At 38.2% G+C, this 14,680-nt stretch overlaps 1 protein-coding gene across 1 annotated transcript; it reads left to right on the top strand.

Moving 5' to 3' along the window:
• Positions 1-6,051: 6,051 nt before the first annotated feature.
• LOC104945293 (ubiquitin carboxyl-terminal hydrolase 25-like) lies at positions 6,052-13,393 on the top strand. The gene is made up of 3 exons (XM_010770944.1): positions 6,052-6,275; positions 12,193-12,270; positions 13,217-13,393. Exons 1-3 carry the CDS (start codon positions 6,234-6,236, stop codon positions 13,376-13,378), a joined length of 282 nt encoding a protein of 93 aa, XP_010769246.1. The 5' UTR covers positions 6,052-6,233; the 3' UTR covers positions 13,379-13,393.
• The last annotated feature ends 1,287 nt before the right edge of the window (positions 13,394-14,680 follow it).

Genomic DNA, 14,680 nt, shown 5'->3' with positions numbered 1-14,680 from the left:
AAAATACTCCGTTAAAGTACAAGTAACTCAAATAATTTACTTTGGTGCAATGCTTGAGTAAATATACTTCATTACATTCCGTTACCTATAGCCAGTAGCATGGCTATAGCCTTGATCTAAAAATAATATTTACATGCTAATTATTTTATATATTACTTTTATTACCTTCTTAATAATTTCAGGATCTACATTTTAACAGTTCCAAACTCATCTTTGACCAACACAGGTTAAAAGACAAAAGACAAGAGTTCAGCAGTCAGTGGGGATTTACTTCAATTCTGGTTTGGGACATTAACTTTAGAAAAGTATAATAAATATGAAATATAATGTATAACCGAAGAGGACAGACGAGTAGAGGTGGTGCATGCGTGATATGATAAAATATAGAAACCTGAAAAAATGGCATAAATCTTCACAAACATAGAGATCTTGCCCAGATGCCCTAAATGCTGCCATGACAGGGTTATCGATTCAAATCAATGCTCATGTTGCATCAGTGTTGTTCATAATTAAATGACTATATTATTGCTGCCATGCCTGCTTCCAATAACAAACATGTACATCTGTTCCCTGACTAAAATCTGTGCTGTGCCTCTCATACGCTGTGTTCATATTTCTGTATCGCATATTAACATATATGATAGACATCCATGTCTTTGATATTAAATACGAGGATCAGCATCTCAAATCTCTGTGTGGCGATGCAATTTCCTCTGACTGCAGAACACACGGGGGCTTATCGTGCTATGAAGACCCGGACCTCATATGTGGCTCCATGCTTCAGTCTGGAGAAAAAGTGCTTTCATATCACTTTTTATGGTTTCATGCTTCATGACAGATAAATATCCTGTCGGAAAACTGAATCAGCAGTGTTGAAAGTAACCTTGGGGTCTGCGGCAGGAAGACAGGGGCTGTTGGATTGAAATATTGATTGACTGGATATTTCTCCAGGAAATCAGCTTCTAAAGATGTGATGGTTATCGTCAATGTGAAACTGCCTAATGTTTTATTTTCCTATAAAACAGAGGTACTTTAAAAAAGTAATCCTTGAATGACTACACTGAAAAATCTGAAACATTGACTTGAATTAAGTGTATTCTGTCAACAGATTTCACATAACTGTATTATGTGAGTTGAAAGCAATAATATTAAGTTTAAATACAAAATATTAGGTTCAATTTAAGATTATTACTTTCAACTAACCTAATACAGTTTTGTGAAATTTGTTGACATAATACATTTAATTAAAGTATTTAAAGTGTAGTTACTCTGAGCATAGAAATATAAGAGAAATGTAACCTGATTACTTTCCGTAACTTTTTGATTATATTGACATCAAACGCAATGCAAATAAATAAGAGTGTATTATGTAAGACAACAGAACAATGTAACCTTAAACAAGAAACCAAGATATTTATTATAAAAAATGTGTCAATTAAGGCTCCACTTACAGTAGGCTAGACCTAAACAGTGTTTTAGTTTGATCAAATCAGGTGTCAACCTACTGCATTAAAAAATATATTTAAAAAAAGAAGAAGGAAGCAGCCTAAATGAAAACCAACATGGAAAATTCAGGCAGTACGTCCAAATATTGATCTTTGTTGATACATTTTTATCCTGCTCGTAAATCCAATTTTCTTTTATTCAACAGTAATCTGATTACATCTTTCCTCAATGTAACTGTATGGGAATACAGTTTTTTTTCGTATCCTGGTTACGTAATCCTGTTACATGTAATTCCCCTGTACAGTATATAAAATACCCTTATCATAAAGATGTGTAATTGGATATTAAGATTTACCAATTAAGTAGTTGCACTCTAGGTACCTTTAAAATAATGAAAACTAATGATTTCAGTATGCTTGGGGGAAGATCCTAACTGGTATTCCATAGAGGCTGAGCCAACTCATTTGAACATGAAGCCATTATGACACTCGCAGAATGATCACAGCTCCATCCCTTCTAGTGGCAGGACAATGGTCCGCTGCAGAGGGGGCGGAGGTAATGGATGATGCTTTGTCAGCCAGATTCAGAGACATGTAATTGCCGCAAGCCCTTAGTTAATAAAAAAGAAAATGGCCTCAGTCACATTAAGTGTACAGTGTCCATCTGCAGCCTGGGAGCCTGTCTCTGAAACCTGGGAGGGAAACATCAAACCTGGGCGGAGCACAGAGAGGATGCATTTAAGTAAGTCGTATTATATTTCTCTTTTTATTCAGGCAGTGGTCCAATGTATCAAGTAGATTGAATCAAGTACTGTACATGAGTATTTTTATCCTAATTTTATTTCTCCTCTTCCACATTTGAAAGCCAATATTTCTTACCACGCATTAGGATTCACACAGTGGTGGAAAGTTTACTCCAGTACTGTACCTAAGTACACATTTGAGGTACTTGTACTTTATTTGAGTATTTTCATTTTATACTGCTATTTTACTGTCCTACATTTTGGAATCCAAACTGGTACTTTGTATTTGAATACATTTGTTTTAACTGTTGTATTTACTGGTTACCTTATAAATATATATTTTGACACACAATTCATTTAATTGGAACAGAAAATTATTTGGTAGAAATATTGTTGGGAAGGTTTTTGTTCAAAAATATTACACAGTTCCGGATTCTGAAGACTTGATGCTTTTGCTTTCCAATATTTAAAAATAGTTTTTAAATGAATAATTTTACTTCTAATACTTCGAGAACATTTTCCTAATCGTACTTATTTAACTTTTGATTTTATTACCATTCTGGATGCAGTACTTAAATTGAGTATTTTTAGAGTGTATTATTTTTAGAGTGTATTATTATTAATTGTACTCAAGTAAAGAATCTGAATACACTTTCTGACACTGGATACAGATTATAAGATAAAACTAAAATATAAATAGACTAATAAAGGAACTATGACATTGAGGTTAGGACGTCCTGCAGCAGTATACACAGTAGTTAAACGAGCAGCTGTGATGAACACTTTGATGCATCAGTCGTCATGCAAACATATTCCGTTGATTTAAGATATATGATTCTGAAATGGGCCACAACACGTAACAAGTACTTTTACTTTCGGTATTTTAAGTCTAAAAGGATGGCAGCACTTTTGTATTTTACTTGGTTAAGAATTTGAATGCATGACTTTTAGTTGTGACAGAGTATTTTACAGTTTTTACTTTTTCTAGTATGGAGTATTTCTTTCCCATCTGCATTCAGGCTTAAGGTGTGCTCTGCCCCAGGGCACCCCATCATCAAAAAACTACACATCCACTGCAAATATTTTTAACATAACTGCTGCATCTGAATATACTTTGTATGACCAAACTAGTTTATTTTATGATTGTTATTATCGCCGATTTCCTGAATTTACATTTAAGAACATATTCAAGTCCTTTTTTCTGTGTTGGATCAGTGAGACAGAGGGGGGCATCATAAATGCTGATTCTCATTCAGCCCTCAGGCTCACTTTCAGGATCCATTTTGATCTTCAGCAAACAAATCTGAGCTCTTTAAATCACATGATTCAGACCGCAGCAATTGATTCATCAACTTATTTTCTGATTGGTTTCCTGACAGCTTCCCAGATCCTCTGACTGATCGCTCCACTTCCTGCCTGGAGGTCTGACTGTGGATTGTGTGTGCTCTGACAGCAGAGTGAAGACCTTCACACACTCTGCTGGTCAGTCAATACACTGCAAAGAGCATCTTTAAACAAGAACAAAAGATTTGAGTAGATAAAGATTTCAAACAAGAGCCAGTGCCTTGAGATAAATGGACTTAGTAAGATTTATTGGAATAAGAATATATTTGGATTCTATAGAAAAGTGACACATTTGTCTTGAAATAAGCAGGGGAAAAAAACCCTTAAGATTAATTTGCCAAATATAACCATTCGTACTTTTCTTAATTGAAGTAAAAATATAATCAGAACTTTTATTCGTAGAATTATAAAAAAACATCTGGATGCTAGAAAAGTGGCAAATGTCTTGAAATAAGCAGATTCCAAGCAAAGTTATAATCCAAATATACTCTAAACTATTTGAATTGAATATCAACATGCAATGTGCTGACATGTTGCACATCTCATTGATTTGAAGATCATTTACAATGACAAACATTAGTACACATTTGTAAATAAACAGCAATTACAAAGATAAACAATTAGCCTCGTAGGGTTCTGAGTCTTCTACATGTATTAAATATCGGTGAATAGTGGGAAAATTGGAAACAGAATTTGTGATTAATAATGCTTCTTGTTTTACCATGTGGAATTATTTTAATGATTCATTTCCTTTTGCACATTCCTGGTTCCATTGTAGGGTCTGTCATTATGCAACTGGCGCTCCAAAGGAAATGCTGCCACCTGCTGGGGAAAGACTGAATTGCAGCGCAACATGGAACGGCTAATGATGAACTGATAAAAGAGAATGTATTGATGTTTACTGTATGTTTTTACTATAATAATAAATAGGTAAGCACATGCTAATAAAACGAAAATAAGATAAGAACACATCCGTGGTAGAAAAGCAAAGCACAAGCATCATAAAAATAAGTAAATATATACAAGCAACGACGTAAAAGCCAGTAATAACTGTTATATACAATATTTATCCCACTTATATTGGTAGTGCAGCATGTTATTTTCCTTGAGTTAAAAATATAATATACGAAAATAAAATAAAAAGATTATAACAACAACAACATTGTAAAAGTAAATGAACCTTAATGACGTAGCAGCCATAATAACATATTACATTAGATAAGATATATTTACTACACCATTCATTATATTATCAAAGCAGAATGTTAACAGGCATTACATGAGTTAAAAAAATGCGATATAATTCATATAGAATAAAACATAAAACGGAAATTATAAATATGTATATTATAAAACAGTGTTATTTTACAAGTGTTGCTAGTAATATGCAAAGCAGCTAAAAAAAATCATTGTAAAATCATGTTTTATAAGAAGTGTTATTGCACAACAATGTGTTCCAGTCTGTTCAGTCTGGTGACCGTGAAACTCTGAAATGTATCTTGATGAAATCGCTCTTCATATCATCCCTGCTGCTGTTGTTGCTGAGTCCCCCCCCCCCAATAACATCCCAAAGTTCTGACTTTAACAATACATAAAATGTTGCCTTATAGATCATTCGCAGGAAGAAGATTTTTTTTTAAATATAATATTTATCTTCATAATTTAAAAAAAATAGTGAGACTTGGCTCATAGAATATCTTATGTAAAGTCCCAATATTGCAATTCACACTCACAGGAGTATGAAATACCACAACACATTTATGCAGGCTATGCTATGAGGGTTTGGTGCATTAAAGGGTCCAATACAGAGCAGCGGAACTCAGCAAAAGTAAGGCGAGGTCAATATTGAGAAAGGTACCGTTCACAGTTTTCTTGACTCTATTCTTTACACAGCCTTGTGAATTTACTCCAGGTGTAACTACATTCTGATTTAAGAGTTGATTGTACTATGTCACATCATTAATCCAAATCTGTGAAGTCACTAAGGTATTAAATAAATGAAGTGTAGTACAAGTACACAATGCACCTCTGAATTGTAGTGGAGTAGAAGTACAATGAAATGAAAAGACTCAAGTAAGATAAGATGTAGGTTTATTAATCCCAATTTGGGAAAAATGTTTGTTGCAGCAGCATAAAACCAACAAGGCATTGCACATAATAACAAATTAAAATAGTAAGAAACGGACAACTCAAAAATATAAACATCTCAAAATAGAAATACAAATAAACCATCATTAGAGAGTAAGACAAATATACAGATGACCGTGAAGATAACAAATCTATAAACTGTCTGAGAAAGAAAAACAACATTGAAGGGACACTTTTCTGTTACCACAATATAAGCAGGATATTATTTTTCATAAACTGTGAATGGAATATTAGAAAAACGATTGATCTGAATCTGAACTGGTTATTAAATAAATACGGTCAACAATTGTATATCCATGAGTTACACAAATCTGATCCATGACGTAGTTGCAGTTAGAGCAGACGTGAATAATCAATCCCAGAGCTCAGGCAGGGCAGAGCAATGTTTTCATTCCTCCTGGCGACCTGCGCTATTCTCTATGGCGCCCGTGATGTCGCTGATTAAGGAGGGGACATCATAGCATCGTGTTGTTATTCGCTTCAGTCACAAGTATCCTCTGCGTTTTGCTACCCCTGGTTTGAATTTAATTATACATTTATTGCTGAATCCGCCATGACCGTGGAGCAGAATGTCCTTCAGCAGCATTCTCAGAAGGTAAGCTTCCAGAAGCTAACTTGGTAGCTAGCTTACTTTAGCCTAGCTGTGCAGCTAATTAGGTTTATGGCTCAGTTTTCCCTCATAGTTGGTCAGCAAACTTCTCTGTTAGTTGAGTTAAAATATATTTATTTATTTTTGTAGTGGCCCACGGCAGTTGTTGAGCAACTGTTTGTAAATGGCAAGTGTTTATATTCAAGCTAGGCTTTCCGCTCCCTTTTAGCTTACGCCTTATCCAATGTTTTGCTGCCAGCCAACGTTAGCTAATGGTACCATTGAGCTAACGTGAAGTTTAACATTAGCGCTGATGTGTAAGTTGGGTAACTTTAACGGTAACTTGCAGTTTATACATATTCGTTCAGATGCTACTTCCCTTTTAACACTAGTTTCATAGGCTAAGTGTTTCCTCAGGTGAAATAAACAAGGCCAACTGACAGGGACATATGTTATTATGTTAATGCCGTCAACTTAGCAGCATCCTTTCCACCAACGATGATGTTCAGTTTGGAGGAGTGTTTGTGTGCAGATATTTTCTAGGCTACCGTTTCTCTAATATCACAACTGATATCTTTGTTTACAAAGCATTGGCAGTGGAGCAGCAGTGTTGACGCTGGGCGGAGTGGCCAGATAGCAAGCTTGTGCGATGGTTCATAACTGAGGACTTATTAGGTTACATGTGATCATGCTCTCAGTTTACGAAAGGTCGAGGCCACTATGTTGCAAAGCTCTGGTGAGTCTGCCACTTCATGATGATGTTCCTAAAACGAAAGTTAGGTTAGAAATACAAATGTAACGATACAAATGCAATGCAAAATAGTTAGTCCGATATAAGCAGTCTGATTGGTTGGTGGCAGTCATGAGTTTAGGCAAAAAAGAAACCTAAAAGAAGCAGTGTTACAGAAATCTTAATATGCAGTCTGACCAATTTGGGGCTGAAATGATTGGACATTCAATGTCATTTAGCTGACCGTTTTATCCAAAGCGACTTACTTAAATACCACTGACCATGTATACGGGACTCATTTAGGTATCTTGCCCAGGGACACCTAGCCATGTTTAATCTAAGGGACAAACAACTGACTGTGATTGATAGATGCCCATTTAGTACCTGAGCCACAGCTGCTAGGAAATATATAAGCACAACTGCAAATGAGTTATATTTAATTCATAATTTACTGCAATTGTGCTATAAGTAGGATAACATTAGGCCTATAGTCATTAAAGCTATGCCCCATTATTAGAGTGCTTCGTGATAGCAGGGTGTGGTGCAGGTTTTCATGTAATGGCCTGCAGATGAATTTGCGATGGACTTTCAATCCTTTCTGTACAACTCCTTCACATGCACGTACAAAGCAGCTGTGAAAACCTGATACATGGAGTCACGGGGAATGCCCCTGCCTCTAACCCGCTGTAAAGACCCAAAGTAGTTCCTTGTACCATGCAGAGAAGTATGTGTTATTCAAGATGCGTCTTAATGGCCAATGTGACAAATAGCCATGCCAGACATGTCACATGGAGATGAGAAGTATGTGTTTGTTTCTGTGTTGGTTTGTGTTTCTGTGTGTGTACGTGTCTAAAGAACTGCCTTGTGACCTCACCACCCTCTGTGTCAACAAACCAGCATGCCGACAGTGATCAAAACACACTGTCATCATAATGTTTATTTACCCATGCGTGAGTTATAATGTTGTGCACAGGGCTTGTTGACATGCTTTTTAAGAGCGTGGGAATATTTCATATCTCTATAACCATATCATTTTATACCATGTTTTTCTGGTAATTCCATAAACAAGTAGCTCATATTACACCACAGTGCGAAAAAGCCTATTTTTGCCCTGTTTATTTTTTCCCTCTGACAACCAGCTGGCATTTTAGAGGTGGCATATCCAAATCTTCACACTATTATTGCTGTTGAAAGCAACTAATGTGTTGAACCCTTGCTGAATGTTGTAGTAAACCAAATGTTGTGTATATGGCAGTGTTTCCCACAGAATTTGATTCTATTTGTGGGACACCGCACCGCACCCCCACACCAAGCCGATTTCGGCCGTCGATGAGCGTCCTGTCACCCTTCTCAGATTGGTGTGTCCCGCCCGTCGTGTCTTTTCGGCAGTGCTCTCGGCAAAATAAATCACTCTGATTGGCTCTGCAGCTTAGCGAATCAGTGCATGAGAAGCGCAGCGGAAGTGACGTGCGCAAACAAACGACTAAGAAGGCACACGCAGACGGCTATTATTTTTCATTTTCCAGTACCGCACTAAACATGTTTTCGATTATAAGTCGTTATGTGAAACAGTCTGTGATGGACGAGAGTGAAAATGGAACGCACACTATTTGTTGTTTGTATATATCACGCAGTCTGTCTTCTGGTTGCCTCTTTTGAATGACGAATACACACTACCGCCGCTTGCTGGTAAGGAGAGTTATTGCCACTCACGCATGCGCAGTGCGTACGTGCTACTTGGCCGTCGACTGAACTCTTTGTGGTGTGTTCCAGTGTGACTGTTTGGCCAAGACGCAGGAGACGTGAGGCGATACAACAGTCGGTTCCGTCGGGATGTGTTCTTTGGTGTCAGTTTGGTGTGTCAGGGCCTTTACATGGATTTATGAACTGCCCCTAATTACTGTCCCCCTTCCAGAGACACACTGTCAAACACACTCATACCTGCATTGAAAAGCAACATTAAATAATAAAGAAATTACAATAAAATGACTGTTTAATCTTCACATCTTCTAATCATGTCATGTATAATTTTGAGCACCAATTTTTGAAAAGTATCGATAAGAGTATCGAAAAATACCGGTATCGATAAAATCCTAACGTTACCCATCCCTACTTGTCTGATGATGGTGTTGCTTTATGATATGTCATGTTCTTAAAGTTAGGGCTGTGCAATTAATCGTATTTTAATCGCGATTACGATTATGGCTTGCGACGATTATGAAAACAGTATAATTGACAAAATACGATTATATTGCTGGGTGCGCTTTAGCCCCTCCCTAAAAGCCCACTCGTCCACGTGGGAGTGACATGTGTTGTGAGTGTTCAGCGCGAGCGAAGATGTCAGAAAAAGAGCAGCAACTCGTTAAAAAGAAGGGTCGCGGGGAGATTCCCAGTCGATCGCGAGATGTGTCTAAAAATAGAACAACAATATTCAGTTTTATCGTTAATGTCCTGTAACATAATCTTCCTGTGCCAGAATAATGCACTTGAATGGATCAAAGCTTTGTGATTGGCCGACGTCACCCCATGTGTCAGAGCGTGGCTGGTGGGCAGTGGGCACTATTTCGCTGACGTTGTCCATGTGAACAGGAGTGACAGGCCGCACACACACAAGACCGCAATTATGGCAGAAGCAAAAAAGCCCAAAATATATAATTTTCACTCCGAGTGGGAGGATGATTATCTTTTTATCTATTCCAATTCAAAGTCCATCTGTCTCATCTGCAATGCGAGCGTGGCTTTATCGAAGAAGGGTAATTTAGGAGCGGCATTCCCTCCTAACGGCCCGTCCACACAGCAGCTTTAAAAAAATCTTGAAAATCTTGGAGCTGGGGGTGTCTGAAAGCTTGGGGATGTTTTGCGAGCAACGCGACCAACAACCAATAACATGAATCTCCCGCCCCCGACATACAAAGCAAAAAACCCCGGTTCTTCTCCACTCAGAATATGTGCAGAAAGGAGTATGACATTGTGTGCATTAATGTGATGCATATAGTCTATGATGTGGCAGAGGTAAAGTGTCGGCGGGAAGGGCTATGATAAACATTTATGAGATTAATGTCTATGGTGCTATTTTATGCTACATTCCATGCTGGCTAAAGATGCTTGCTAGCAATGTTTAAACGAAGTAAACTGGATATAAAATCCCCAAACAGGCGAAAACCTACCAGTTTCACCCACTGTCTCTGCCACCTCCCTCCATGCCTGGTTCCTCCGGTTTGTATCCCGGTAAGTAAATAGGGACTGGTCATAAAGAGCCCCGTGATTTGCTACCGCAATAACTAATTTCTCCTCCATTTTTAGGAATATAGAAAATGAACTGCGGTATGTCACTCCCAGCTTGCACGCGGTTTGATTGGCTAGCGCTTGTACTGTCAGATTTGCATAAACGGGATTTGATTGGCTGACGCTTCCACCTCAGCTTCAAAAGTTGAACATTGCTCAACTTTTGAATCCTGGAAATTCTGGAAATCTTCGCTTTGCTTCCCCACAATGCAGTTCGGCGAAAAGCGAGGCAAAGTGACTCGTGACGCATTCAAAGTCAATGGGCAGAGAAGCGTTGGAAGATTTTTTTAACGCTGCTGTGTAGACGGCCCGTTCCCCACAATGCAGTTCGGCGAAAAGCGAGGCAAAGTGACGTCACCCCATTCAAAGTCAATGGGCAGAGAAGCGTTGGAAACGTTGGAAGATTTTTTTAACGCTGCTGTGTAGACGGGCCGTAATTCTGCCCTACGCTCCCAAAAGGGGAGGGGCCTGAAAGGACAGCTAAATGCACAGGAGTCCATTTTCACCAGGCCCAACAACAAGAGCAAGGCTGCTACCGTAGCATCTTATCGTGTCAGTCACGTTCTTGCGAAACACATGAAGTCTTTCAAAGACGGCGAAATTGTAAAAGAGGCATTCCTGGAGGCTGCCGACGCGCTTTTGGGGGACAGTAAAAATAAGAGTAGCATTTCAACAGGTTTTTGATATAATAAAAACTCAAGTTAGATACCGTTATTAATCAGCTGTAAGTTTTAGTTTGTTTGAACTTATTCATTATAATTATTGTACAAAATGGCATAAGAATGCAAACTTAAATTGATTATAGTCTATTATCAATTCAGGTTAATAAACTAGTGTTGCTTGCATCCTATTTTAAAGGCATTTATTTTTATACTCTAATAAAATGCAACAAAAAATGGGTTTGATTCTATTAATTTTGTCTTTTTTATTGCACTGTAGCAGCAGATTCCTGTGTAGCTTCAGATCTGAGTTGTCTTATTAGTAAGCCTAATTTATACTTTTGTAGCAACACTATTTTTATATAGTGACAAAGAAAGGGTTCAGAGTCTTTTCTTTTTTTCCTGTGTCATATGTGGCAGCACTGCCACAAGTTCCTCTTCAGAGAGGGTCTTCAGTACAGGTGGCAATATTGTCACCTGCCTGCGCTCATCTCTGAAACCAGACCATGTAAACAGGCTGGTGTTTCTATGCAAAAAATCTTTAAGAGATGACATGAGCAGCCCTACCAGCATTTGCCATGGTGGCCAAAACATTTTTATTTGGTCTTAAATTGTAGTTCAACATTTATTTCCTGTTACTTCTGGACCATGACGGTTGGCCAGCCTTCAACGTTTAACTGAGTGGAATATGTTGAACCAAAATGTTGGCTGTGTGTTAAGGAGTTTTCAGTAGGTTATGACAGTGCACTGCAACATATTTGATTTAATTTATTTTAGTCTAATTTATTTCTATTTATCATATTAATATATGTTTAGTATGGTTTTGGAAGTGCGCCCCAACATATTTGTTGATCTTGTTTATTGGTAAAATATTATTTGTTTTAAAGTTCAATAAATGGTCAATGAATAATTGTCTAAATAATCATATCAATTATTGACCCAAATAATCGTGATTATGATTTTTGCCATAATCGCACAGCCCTACTTAAACTTGACTGGTTTCTATTGCCTTTTATGTAGCGGCTGTAGCAACTTGGAGATGGATTGTTTAAGTCTTCCCCTACAGTTGAAGATGGAGATTGTTCTTACTGTGTCTTGTTTTAATTTACCTGGATGTTACTATAGGAGTGTAATAGCAATATTAGTAAGTTCATTGGTGTTGTTTATAAAAACTGAACCTGCTCTTAACCACTTGTCTCTATGAAGCTGTGCTCTAAACTGCCTCGTTTCCTCTTTTTTTCTTCAATAGCACCAGCAGACACTACTAAACCAGTTGAGGGAGGTCACGGGCACCACAGATGTTCAGCTGCTACAGCAAGCCCTGCAGGTAAAGCATGAACATGTACTCCTTGTTTTCTTGCTGAATCTTTTGGATAACAATGAGATATTTGCCTATAATACAGAGACTGCCACAGGGAACTGGCTATCAGTATGAGAGGATATAATGTGCCCTTTTAACACAAACTACTGCAGTTAAATCTACTCACAAAAATCAACCACAATATGATTTGACCATTTCTAACTCGGCTATTTTAGACATTTGAAAAAAATACAAATCTAATTATCTATTATTTATATTAAAATAATAAACATACAGGTCCTGTCATTGGAGTGCTACTAACTGGTTAAATATGCTAAGTGGTCACTAAATGACAAATGCTGGTCCGCCTTAAAAGTCAAGCCGTCTAAAGTGAGCCTCGGCCGTTGATGTCGCTAACGTTGAAGCTAACCCTATCCCTTTTAATCAGATGATGGCAAGCAAGACAGCGAAGCTTGGCTTGACTCCTGAGGAGTTGTACAGACATGTTTTCTGCTCCGCTCACAGCTATAAGGTTGATGCCAGGTGTCACAAACACTCTCTTTCACACGGCAAAAAGAGATACTAGCGCAGCTCGTTAATGAGGCTAGCACCGCTCTTAGCCCCGCACAATTGGATGAAACTGTTGAAAGAGATGTTCCATGGCAATTTCTAAATAAAAGCATAAATTGATGATGATTTGCACCGATGCTATTGGACACCCTAATCGCTACTAAACAATACAGTTACACAGTTTTACATCGGATATGCATCAGAAAAGTATTTATGTTTCGGGTTTTTGCCCACACTTCAACTATTGTCAGTTATCTTAATCAGCAGCCAGTCTTCAAGTCTAACCAAAGAAACTAAAGCTACAAAATATATGGTTATTGGGCTGCAACAGATTTCGTGGACTTTTCCTGCTCATCATTGTCATGTCTTCATAGCAAACTTGACACATCCACTGTTGCTGCAGGTAAGCAATGGAGACCTGGCTGAGGCTGTGGCCTTTCTGACGGAGAAGAACGCCAAGGTTCCTCAGCAGGATGAGACCACCTACTACCAGACGTCGCAGGTGGCCAGTGACAGATACATCAGCGTGGGAAGCCAGGCAGACACAAGTGAGCAGCTTACCTAAAGTTTAAGAGAGCCGTATAAGATTCCTGTATTTTAAAGTGGACCTATCATGCTATATTTGACAAATATATTGTAGGGCCATACCGACACAAAACATGTCTGTGAAGTTTTTTTTTCAAAATACCTATCCGAGATCATGCATTTTAGCTAATTTCGCTCTATTTGCTCTATTTCAGCCCTGTTTTTGCAAGGGCTGATTCTGTGACATAGCTTTAATGCAAATGAGCTGCAGCTGACCACGTCCCCCTGCAGGAGAGGGGAGCGTGCTCTGATCAGCTGCTGGGCTCTCAGAAGAGGGGGAGGAAAAGAGATCTCCGTCCTCTGTGTTTTATTCTTATATGATTATGTAACTGGCGACTACAGCGCCACTTACAGGCCTGGCATATGTACTACAGCGTCTCCAGCGCTTTCGAGCAGTCTCTCATTCCACTGATAGGTGGAGAGTTGCCCATATAGGCGGAGCACCCATTTTCTGTCGTCAGAATAATTCAAATGATAATCAGCTCCGTTGCAGCCTCTTTTTTAGAGATGTGGGTATGGAGGAAAATAGAGAGGGTTGTGTTTTCTGACACTTGGTGAGTTCCCTGACACACCGGGGACACATATTCATGTGTAAAAGACGTACAAAAGTGCATTTTGCATGATAGGTCCCCTTTAAATATTATGAACACTGTTTGATATTCCTTTTGAAGCCTTGTCAATAAGGTTTAAAGTATAAACTGTTGTTGTAAACTATTGTAAAGTAGTTCCATATCCTGATGCCACCACGAGGTCATCTGCTCCTGCACTGTCCTCTCATGGCCTCCTATCAAACGTTTCCAGATGGCCTCATTACCTTCATCAGGTTCCCTATTAGCATTTGGTTTGAATCCAAAATAGTTTGACATAAAATCCTCTGCCAGCGTCTTGTTGTTAACTTTCCACACTCTCATCCCATGATGAGTGAAATGTGACTCGTGTGACTCTGCTGCTGTATGGACACTTTCAGGTTATAAGTGTATCGCCCAACTAGTATTTACATTCTCTACACACTCTCCTTTCCTCCTTCCTTCCTCATGTTGCCCCTTCACCCCCTTCACACCTAATGGAAATGTGGGACCACTTTTGTACTCCTAGTTGGAGAGACTTCAAGTAGTATGGAATAAAATAACACACACACACACACACACACACCCACACATATATATATATATGTATATATATGTATATATGTATATATATATATATATGTACGTATATATACGTATATATATATATATGTATATATATGTATATGTATGTATATATGTATATATATATATAT

Source organism: Notothenia coriiceps, unplaced genomic scaffold (genome assembly GCF_000735185.1).
Source record: "Notothenia coriiceps isolate Sejong01 unplaced genomic scaffold, NC01 NC01_scaffold00000339, whole genome shotgun sequence".
NCBI lineage: Eukaryota > Metazoa > Chordata > Actinopteri > Perciformes > Nototheniidae > Notothenia > Notothenia coriiceps.
This window is presented reverse-complemented; position numbering and strand designations above follow the sequence as displayed.